General features: G+C 61.4%; 2 protein-coding genes across 2 annotated transcripts in view; one reads left to right on the top strand and one right to left on the bottom strand.

The window, feature by feature from the left end:
- The first annotated feature begins 3,147 nt into the window (after positions 1–3,147).
- LOC132387544 (glutathione S-transferase P 2-like) lies at positions 3,148–9,597 on the top strand. Its single transcript, XM_059959922.1, has 6 exons — positions 3,148–3,245; positions 3,340–3,449; positions 5,868–5,955; positions 6,527–6,630; positions 6,764–6,877; positions 8,624–9,597. The coding sequence occupies exons 2-6, from the start codon at positions 3,354–3,356 to the stop codon at positions 8,810–8,812; spliced, it is 591 nt and encodes a 196-aa protein (XP_059815905.1). The 5' UTR covers positions 3,148–3,245; positions 3,340–3,353; the 3' UTR covers positions 8,813–9,597.
- Positions 9,598–9,911: 314 nt separating this feature from the next.
- Positions 9,912–10,669, bottom strand: part of LOC132387545 (pre-rRNA 2'-O-ribose RNA methyltransferase FTSJ3-like) — a 45,925-nt gene continuing 45,167 nt past the window's right edge. The window contains exon 7 of the mRNA XM_059959923.1: positions 9,912–10,210. Within this exon, the coding sequence (XP_059815906.1) occupies positions 10,018–10,210 (193 nt within the window). The 3' untranslated portion in view covers positions 9,912–10,017. The remainder of the gene's footprint in view (positions 10,211–10,669) is intronic.

Here is a 10,669-nt window from a genome sequence, read left to right as displayed (position 1 = left end):
GGGGGGAGAGACAGAGACAAAGTCCGTGGAGAGGTGCCGCCTCCCTCCCCTCTCACCCAGTTCGTGGCGCCGGAGGCGGGGCTGTCAGCGCCACAGGCCGCATTAGGGTGCCAGCCGAGCGGGGCAAGGACCACACACCGCCGCCACTGAGTGCAGGGCTGGGAGGCTCCACTCCGGCCCGGGGCTTGCGCCGGCATCGCCGCGGCGCAGTCTGCTGTTTACCAGGAGGAGCGGTGCTCCGAGGCCGTGTGCATGGCCCGTCGGTGCAAAGGCCGACATTAGTGAAATGGCTGACCAACTTTCCAACCTCCCGCAGCCTTTTCCCGAGCCTGTGCGGCACACAGAGACACACAGACACACAGACACAGAGACACACACACACACAGACACACAGACACAGACACAGAGACACACACACAGACACAGAGACACACACACAGACACACAGACACACACAGAGACACACACACAGAGACACACAGACACACAGACACAGAGACACACAGACACAGAGACACACAGACACAGAGACACACACACAGACACAGAGACACACACACACAGAGACACACACACACAGAGACACACAGACACAGAGACACACAGACACAGAGACACACACACACAGACACAGAGACACACACACAGACACAGAGACACACACACAGACACAGAGACACAGACAGAGACACACAGACACAGACACACACAGAGACACACAGACACAGAGACACACACACAGACACAGAGACAGACAGACACACAGACACACACACACAAAGACACACACACACACACACTCACAGAGAGACACACAGACACACACACAGAGACACACACACACACACTCACTCACAGACACACACACTCAGACACACAGAAACACACACACACTCACAGACAGACACACACACACTCACTCACACAGACACTCTCACACACACTCAGACACACAAACACACACACAGACGGGGAGAGAGAGTTGTAAGGTCAGAGGGGTGAGAGACAAATAGGAGGGCTGAGGAAGGTTGAGCGGGGCAAAGGAGGGGACAGACAGAAGGATCGGGTGGGGAAGGATTAAGGAAGAGAAAGGGGAGGCAGGCGCCGTCTAATGCCCCGCAGGACCGGACTTCCCAGCCTGTGAGCAGGTTCTGCCAGCAGGGAGCGCGGTAAAGGAGAATGGCCGTTCTACCTCAAACACCCCCCCCCCACCACCACCACCACCACCACCGTTCACGGTGCGAGGTCCCCCTGTCCCTCGACAGTCACCACCGTTCACGGCGTGTTTCCTACCCTCGTACCCCGAGGTCCCCCTGTCCCTCGACAGTTACCACCGTTCACGGCGTGTTTCCTACCCTCGTACCCCGAGGTCCGCCTGTCCCTCGACACTCCCCACCGTTCACGGTGCGTGTCCTACCCTCGTATACCGAGGCCCCTCTGTCCCTCGACACTCCCCACCATTCACGGTGTGTGTCCTACCCTCGTACACCGAGGTCCCCCTGTCCCTCGACACTCCCCACCGTTCACGGTGCGTGTCCTACCCTTGTACGCCGAGGTCCCTCTGTCCCTCGACACTCCCCACCGTTCACGGTGCGTGTCCTACCCTCGTACACCGAGGCCCCCCTGTCCCTCGACACTCCCCACCGTTCTCGGTGCGTGTCCTACCCTCGTACCCCGAGGTCCCCCTGTCCCTCGACACTCCCCACCGTTCACGGTGCGTGTCCTGTCCTCGTACACCGAGGTCCCCCTGTCCCTCGACACTCCCCACTGTTCATGGTGCGTGTCCTACCCTCGTACGCCGAGGTCCCCCCGTCCCTCGACACTCTGCACCGTTCACGGTGCGTGTCCTACCCTCGTACCCCGAGGTCCCCCTGTCCCTCGACACTCCCCACCGTTCACGGTGCATGTCCTACCCTCGTACACCGAGGTCCCCCTGTCCCTCGACACTCCCCACCGTTCACGGTGCGTGTCCTACCCTCGTACCCCGAGGTCCCCCCGTCCCTCGACACTCCCCACCGTTCACGGTGCGTGTCCTACCCTGGTACACCGAGGTCCCCCCGTCCCTCGACACTCCCCACCGTTCACGGTGTGTGTCCTACCCTCGCACCCCGAGGTCCCCCTGTCCCTCGACACTCCCCACCGTTCACGGTGTGTGTCCCACCCTCGTACACCGAGGTCCCCCTGTCCCTCGACACTCCCCGCCGTTCACGGTGCGTGTCCTACCCTCGTACACCGAGGTCCCTCTGTCCATCGACACTCCCCACCGTTCACGGTGCGTGTCCTGCCCTCGTACACCGAGGTCCCTCTATCCCTCGACACTCCCCACCATTCACGGTGCGTGTCCTACCCTCGTACACCGAGGTCCCCCTGTCCCTCGACACTCCCCACCGTTCACGGTGCGTGTCCTACCCTCGTACACCGAGGTCCCCCTGTCCCTCGACACTCCGCACCGTTCACGGTGCGTGTCCTACCCTCGTACACCGAGGTCCCCCTGTCCCTCGACACTCCGCACCGTTCACGGTGTGTGTCCTACCCTCGTACACCGAGGTCCCTCTGTCCCTCGACACTCCGCACCGTTCACGGTGTGTGTCCTACCCTCGTACACCGAGGTCCCCCTGTCCCTCGACACTCCCCACCGTTCACGGTGTGTGTCCTACCCTCGTACACCGAGGTCCCTCTTTCCCTCGACACTCCCCACCGTTCACGGTGCGTGTCCTACCCTCGTACACCGAGGTCCCCCTGTCCCTCGACACTCCCCACCGTTCACGGTGCGTGTCCTACCCTCGTACACCGAGGTCCCCCTGTCCCTCGACACTCCCCACCGTTCACGGTGCGTGTCCTACCCTCGTATACCGAGGACCCTCTGTCCCTGGACACTCCCCACCGTTCACGGTGCGTGTCCTACCCTCGTACACCGAGGTCCCCCTGTCCCTCGACACTCCCCACCGTTCACGGTGCGTGTCCTACCCTCGTACACCGAGGTCCCCCTGTCCCTCGACACTCCCCACCGTTCACGGTGCGTGTCCTACCCTCGTACACCGAGGTCCCTCTGTCCCTCGACACTCCCCACCGTTCACGGTGTGTGTCCTACCCTCGTACAACGAGGTCCCTTAAGAGGAGGAGAGGGCGGTTGGGGGGGCGGGGAGGGGCTTCGGGAGAATGGAAAGATCCCAGAAGTTAAATCTGCTTTCTGTTTTGCTGTCCTCTAGTGCCCGGAATCAAAATAACCTACTTCCCAGTGAGAGGTAAGATTGGAGAGGGAGTTGTGAGGAGGTGGGGTGGGCGGGGCTGTGCTTCCTGAAGTTTGGTCACCCATACTTCCCCTCCCACCCTCTCCAGGACGATGCTCCGCCATGCGGATGCTTCTCGCCGATCAGGGGCAGACATGGGAGGAGGAGGAGGTGAAGAACATTGACCAGTGGTTCTCCGGAGACCTGAAGGATGCCTGTGTGAGTTTTCAGCTCGGCGCGGCACAGCAGAGCGAACTCGGGGTGGGAGGGTCGGACACGGTCCGTGAACGGTGGGGAGTGTCGAGGGACAGGGGGACCTCGGTGTACGAGGGTAGGACACGCACCGTGAACGGTGGGGAGTGTCGAGGGACGGGGACCTCGGTGTACGAGGGTAGGACACACACCATGAACGGTGGGGAGTGTCGAGGGACAGAGGGACCTCGGTGTACGAGGGTAGGACACGCACCATGAACGGTGGGGAGTGTCGAGGGACAGAGGGACCTCGGTGTACGAGGGTAGGACACGCACCATGAACGGTGGGGAGTGTCAAGGGACAGGGGGACCTCGGGGTACAAGGGTAGGACACCCACCGTGAACAGTGGGGTATCGAGGGACAGGGGGACCTCGGTGTACGAGGGTAGGACACACACCGTGAACGGTGGGGAGTGTCGAGGGACAGGGGGACCTCGGTGTACGAGGGTAGGACACGCACCGTGAACGGTGGGGAGTGTCGAGGGACAGAGGGACCTCGGTGTACGAGGGTAGGACACGCACCGTGAACGGTGGGGAGTGTCGAGGGACAGAGGGACCTCGGTGTACGAGGGTAGGACACGCACCGTGAACGGTGGGGAGTGTCGAGGGACAGAGGGACCTCGGTGTACGAGGGTAGGACACGCACCGTGAACGGTGGGGAGTGTCGAGGGACAGGGGGACCTCGGTGTATGAGGGTAGGACACGCACCGTGAACGGTGGGGAGTGTCGAGGGACAGGGGGGACCTCGGTGTACGAGGGTAGGACACGCATCGTGAACGGTGGGGAGTGTCGAGGGACAGGGGGACCTCGGTGTACGAGGGTAGGACACACACCGTGAACGGTGGGGAGTGTCGAGGGACAGGGGGACCTCGGTGTACGAGGGTAGGACACGCACCGTGAACGGTGGGGAATGTCGAGGGACAGGGGGACCTCGGTGTACGAGGGTAGGACACGCACCGTGAACGGTGGGGAGTGTCGAGGGACAGAGGGACCTCGGTGTACGAGGGTAGGACACGCACCGTGAACGGCGGGGAGTGTCGTGGGACGGGGGGACCTCGGTGTACGAGGGTGGGACATGCACCGTGAACGGTGGGGAGTGTCGAGGGACAGAGGGACCTCGGGTTGCGAGGGAAGGACACGCACCGTGAACGGGGGGGGGGGGGAGTGTCGAGGGACAGGGGGACCTCGGGGTGCGAGGGTGGGACACACACCGTGAACGGCGGGGAGTGTCGTGGGACGGGGGGACCTCGGTGTACGAGGGTGGGACATGCACCGTGAACGGTGGGGAGTGTCGAGGGACAGAGGGACCTCGGGTTGCGAGGGAAGGACACGCACCGTGAACGGGGGGGGGGGGGGAGTGTCGAGGGACAGGGGGACCTCGGGGTGCGAGGGTGGGACACACACTGTGAACGGTGGGGAAGGCTGTGTCTACAACGCCTGTGGAAAGTATTCTGTCGTAAGTATTTGGAAGTTTTCCCGTTTCATTGTTTCACAACATTGAACCACAGTGGATTTAGTTTGGGCGTTTGTGACACAGAAAAAGACTCTTCGGTGTCTCGGTGATGACAGATCGCCACAAAGTGCTCTAGATTAACTAGGAATACAGAAAACAATTGATGGAATAAGCGTTCACCCTCTTTCAAATGACACCCCAAATCACCACTGGTGCAGCCAGTTGATTTTAGAAGTCACATTGTTAGTTGAATAGAGGACGGTCTGCCCTGGCCAGATTTACGGCTGTGCCATATTCTTCCCATTTCTTGACGGTCAACTTCACCATACCCCAAGGGATATTCAGTGTCCTGGGAAGTTTCTTGTACACATCTCCTGACCGGTGCTTTTCAATAACTTTTCCTCAGAGTTGTTCGGGCTGTGGTGTAGATTTTGCCAGGACCCTGACTGGCCAGCAGCTGGACCTTCCAGATACGGGGGGTTTAACCGCAAACTTTTGAAAAGGGGTGAATGCTTACGTCATCAATTAGTTCGTGTTTCATAATCTGTAATTAATTCGGGTCACTTTGGAGAGATCTGTTTCCACTTTGACACGAAGGAGTCTCTTTCTGTTGCTCCGGTGTCACTAACTCCGTCACGATTCAATGTCGTAAAACAATAAATTATTGTTACAAGCTTGCGGGGCGGGAAGGTGGGGGGGGGTAATACTCGTCTCGGCCCAGCTCCCGCAACCCGTTGAATCCCGCGTCAGCCCTCTGCGCTCAGAGGGAGGGTCTGGTCCTGCAGGGGTGTTCCGCCACGAGTTTAAAATCGTTCCAGTGTAATTTTGAGGGGCCCTCGGTGTCTGTTGACCCTCGCCACCGACTGGAGGGTGGTCTCGGGGAGGGGGGGGGTTAACTTGCTGACGAGAGGGTGCTCCCTTTCCCGCCACAGGTGTTCGGGCAGCTGCCGAAACTACAGGACGGGGACCTGGTCCTGTTCCAGTCCAACGCCATCCTCCGTTACCTGGGACGCAAGTTCGGTGAGGGGGCAAGGCGGATGGGGGGGGGGGGATGGGAGGGAGGGCGCAGGAAGGGGGGGAAGAGGGTGGCGGGGGGGCTGGGTGAACCCGTGGACCCCATCCCACCCACCGCTCTCCCCTCAACCCGTGCCCCCTCCACACACACACACTCACAGACACGCACACACAGACACACACACACACACACACACTCAGACACAGACACTCACAGACACACACAGACACACACACACAGACACACACACACACTCAGACACACACACTCACAGACACACACACACTCACAGACACACACACACACTCACACACACACACACACACTCACACTCACAGACACTCACAGAGACACACACACGCACACACACAGACGCACACTCACACTCACACGCACACTCACACACAGACACACATACCCCTCCTCCTGTCCCTCGCTTGGCGGGGTGGAGAGGCCGACGGGAAAAGGGCGGCTGGGCTGGAGGGGGGCAGGAAACGGGGCCGCGCGGGAGCAGGGAGGGAGCGCGGAGGGGAGACCCCTGACCACCCAACACCCTCTGCCCTCTGGGCCCCGCAGGGAGTTACGGGAAGGACATCATTGCCGACGGGGAGGTCGATATGATCAACGACGGGGTGGAGGATCTGAGAATGAAGTACGGCACCCTCATCTACAAGAACTACGTGAGTGAGGGGTGGGGAACTGGGGAGGGGGGAAGGTGGGGTGAGGGGAGGAAGAGATGGGCCGGTGCGGGGGCTGGACTGGGGATTGTGAAGGTCGACGCTCAGCGTCTCCGATCGTTTCCTTAACCCGCAGGAGACCGGGAAGGCCGATTTCATCAAAAGTCTCCCGGATGAACTGAAGTGGTTCGAGAGACTCCTGAAAAGGTTCAACAAGGGGCAGAGCGCTGGATTCATCCACGGGGAGAAGGTCAGTGACAGAGGGGAGGGCGTCCCGGGAGTACTCCTCTCTCGGGGGGTAAAGTGGGGGCGGGACGACACACTGTGGGGGTGATGTAGAGGGAGATACACACCGTGTCTGACCTGTGACCCGGGAGCGCTCGGTGTCCACACTGGGGATAAAGTTGGGGGACACACTGTGGGGGTGATGTAGAGGGAGGCTCCACACCGTGTCTGACCCGTGTCCCGGGAGCGCTCGGTGCCCACACTGGGGATAACGTGGGGGGGGAACACTGTGGGCGTGATGTAGAGGGAGCTCCACACCGTGTCTGACCCGTGTCCCGGGAGCGCTCGGTGTCCAGAATGGGGATAAAGTGGGGAGACACACTGTGGGGGTGATGTAGAGGGAGCTCCACACCGTGTCTGACCCGTGTCCCGGGACCGCTCGGTGTCCACACTGGGGATAAAGTGGGGAGACACACTGTGGGGGTGATGTAGAGGGAGCTCCACACCGTGTCTGACCCGTGTCCCGGGACCGCTCGGTGTCCACACTGGGGATAAAGTGGGGAGACACACTGTGGGGGTGATGTAGAGGGAGCTCCACACCGTGTCTGACCCGTGTCCCGGGAGCGCTCGGTGCCCACACTGGGGTTAATGTGGGGGGGGGACACTGGGGGGGTGATGTAGAGGGAGCTCCACACCGTGTCTGACCCGTGTCCCGGGAGTGCTCGGTGTCCACACTGGGGATAAAGTGGGGGGGGACACACTGTGGGGGTGATGTAGAGGGAGCTCCACACCGTGTCTGACCCGTGTCCCGGGAGCGCTCGGTGTCCACACTGGGGATAAAGTGGGGGGACACTGTGGGGGTGATGTAGAGGGAGCTCCACACCGTGTCTGACCCGTGTCCCGGGAGCGCTCGGTGTCCACACTGGGGATAAAGTGGGGGGACACACTGTGGGGGTGATGTAGAGGGAGGCTCCACACCGTGTCTGACCCGTGTCCCGGGAGCGCTCGGTGCCCACACTGGGGATAACGTGGGGGGGGAACACTGTGGGCGTGATGTAGAGGGAGCTCCACACCGTGTCTGACCCGTGTCCCGGGAGCGCTCGGTGTCCAGAATGGGGATAAAGTGGGGAGACACACTGTGGGGGTGATGTAGAGGGAGCTCCACACCGTGTCTGACCCGTGTCCCGGGACCGCTCGGTGTCCACACTGGGGATAAAGTGGGGAGACACACTGTGGGGGTGATGTAGAGGGAGCTCCACACCGTGTCTGACCCGTGTCCCGGGAGCGCTCGGTGTCCACACTGGGGATAAAGTGGGGAGACACACTGTGGGGGTGATGTAGAGGGAGCTCCACACCGTGTCTGACCCGTGTCCCGGGAGCGCTCGGTGTCCACACTGGGGATAAAGTGGGGGGACACTGTGGGGGTGATGTAGAGGGAGCTCCACACCGTGTCTGACCCGTGTCCCGGGAGCGCTCGGTGTCCACACTGGGGATAAAGTGGGGGGACACACTGTGGGGGTGACGTAGAGGGAGCTCCACACCATGTCTGACCCGTGACCCGGGAGCACTCGGTGTCCACACTGGGGATAAAGTGGGGGGACACACTGTGGGGGTGACGTAGAGGGAGCTCCACACCATGTCTGACCCGTGTCCCGGGAGCGCTCGGTGCCCACACTGGGGATAAAGTGGGGTGTGGTGTGATACGCCTGACTCTGGTGAGCTCTCTGTCTGATTCTCCCCTGCGTTTTCTTCCCCCCCCCCCCCCCCCCAGATCTGCTACGCCGACTACAACCTGACCGACCTGCTGGGGAACCTGCAGACTCTGGCGCCCTCGTGCCTGGAGGGGCAGCCCCTGCTGAAGGCCTACTACCAGCGGGTGACCTCGCGCCCGGCGCTCAGCAAATACCTGCAAAGCGACGCCCACACCAAGCGGCCCATCAACGGCAACGGGAAGCAGTGACCCTCCGGCCCAGCAGCCACCGGAGGGGGGGGAGAGATTCCGACCAACTCCGAGAGTGGGAGGGACAGAGAGATCGAGGCTAGTGCACTCCACACACACACACTGACCACTCTCTGTTCAATCATCTCTCTCAAGAAGGGCCTGGGACAGAGATAGAGGCCACTGGGCCCCTCGCTCACTCACACACACTCAGACCATGACCAGTTCAACAGTCCCCCTCAAGAAGACTTCCAACCTCTTCCCGCCCACAGATACAGACCTCCAGCCTCTTCCCGCCCACAGATACAGACCTCCAGCCTCTTCCCGCCCACAGATACAGACCTCCAGCCTCTTCACGCCCACAGATACAGACCTCCAGCCTCTTCCCGCCCACAGATACAGACCTCCAGCCTCTTCACGCCCACAGATACAGACCTCCAGCCTCCTCCCACCCACAGATACAGACCTCCAGCCTCTTCACGCCCACAGATACAGACCTCCAGCCTCCTCCCGCCCACAGATACAGACCTCCAGCCTCCTCCCGCCCACAGATACAGACCTCCAGCCTCTTCCCGCCCACAGATACAGACCTCCAGCCCCTTCACGCCCACAGATACAGACCTCCAGCCTCCTCCCGCCCACAGATACAGACCTCCAGCCTCTTCCCGCCCACAGATACAGACCTCCAGCCTCTTCACGCCCACAGATACAGACATTCAGCCTCTTCGTGCTTGACTAACACACACACACACGCGCGCACTCTCCCCTCTCGCTGTTTGGTATGAAATAAAGTTTCCTGAACTTCAGACCAATGGCAGTCTTCCTTCCTCTTCCTTTATGTCGCCCACCGCAAACCCACACCCTCTGTGAGGGGCTGGGGTTGCCAAACTGGGGAGGGGTTGGTGGAAACGGGGTGGGGCGTTTCGGAAATCGGGGGGGGGGGGTTGGGGAGGTGACAGAGGCGGCGATAGGGAAACGGTGGGCCCGGGAGGGGGAGTTTACAGCTGCCAATTGGGGGAAGGGAAGAGTGAGAGTTCGGTGGGGAGGGTGTTGCTGTTCCCACCCTCCCCGCCCCCTCGACCTGGCCGGGCAGCTGAGAAGGAGACGCGAGCACCGGGAGTCGTCTGAGGCACCGTGTAACCAGCACAGCGCAGACATTTATTGCAAAAAAAAGGGGGGGTGTCTCTGTACACGTAAAAGAGGGGACGGGAGGGGCGAAGTCCCCTCTACTTGCGCCCCTTCCTCTTGCCCCCAGCCTCCTTTCCCCCCGCCCGGCTGTCCTTTTTCATGCGGGGGTCCACCATCCGGTATTTGCCCTTCACCCCCGCCGGTCGCCCCAACCGCCGGCCAGACGCCTTCTTCGACACCACGTATGTGACCTCCCGCTTCTCGCGGCCGAGCCCAGCCTTCTTGTAGATGCTGTCAAGGCAGAAGGGGAGGGAGGTGGTCAGGAGCAATGGCGAGGTGAGAGGGAGAGGAGGTCAAGGGACAGACTGTGAGGGGACAGTCAGTCTGGGGACAGGGGAGAGGATTGAGGGTCGGACCGTGAGGGGATGGTCAGTCTCGGAATGGGGGGAGGGGATTGAGGGTCGGACCGTGAGGGGACTGTCAGTCTCGGAATGGGGGGAGGGGATTGAGGGTCGGACCGTGAGGGGACTGTCAGTCTCGGAATGGGGGGGAGGGGATTGAGGGTCGGACTGTGAGGGGATGGTCAGTCACGGAATGGGGGGAGGGGATTGAGGGTCGGACCGTGAGGGGATGGTCAGTCACAGAATGGGGGGAGGGGATTGAGGGACAGACTGTGAGGGGATGGTCAGTCACGGAATGGGGGGAGGGGATTGAGGGTCGGACCGTGAGGGGATGGTCAGTCACGGAATG

Source organism: Hypanus sabinus, unplaced genomic scaffold, assembly GCF_030144855.1.
Source record: "Hypanus sabinus isolate sHypSab1 unplaced genomic scaffold, sHypSab1.hap1 scaffold_1966, whole genome shotgun sequence".
NCBI lineage: Eukaryota > Metazoa > Chordata > Chondrichthyes > Myliobatiformes > Dasyatidae > Hypanus > Hypanus sabinus.
Note: the sequence above shows the minus strand (reverse complement) of the source record. Positions and strands in the feature narration are given on the sequence as shown.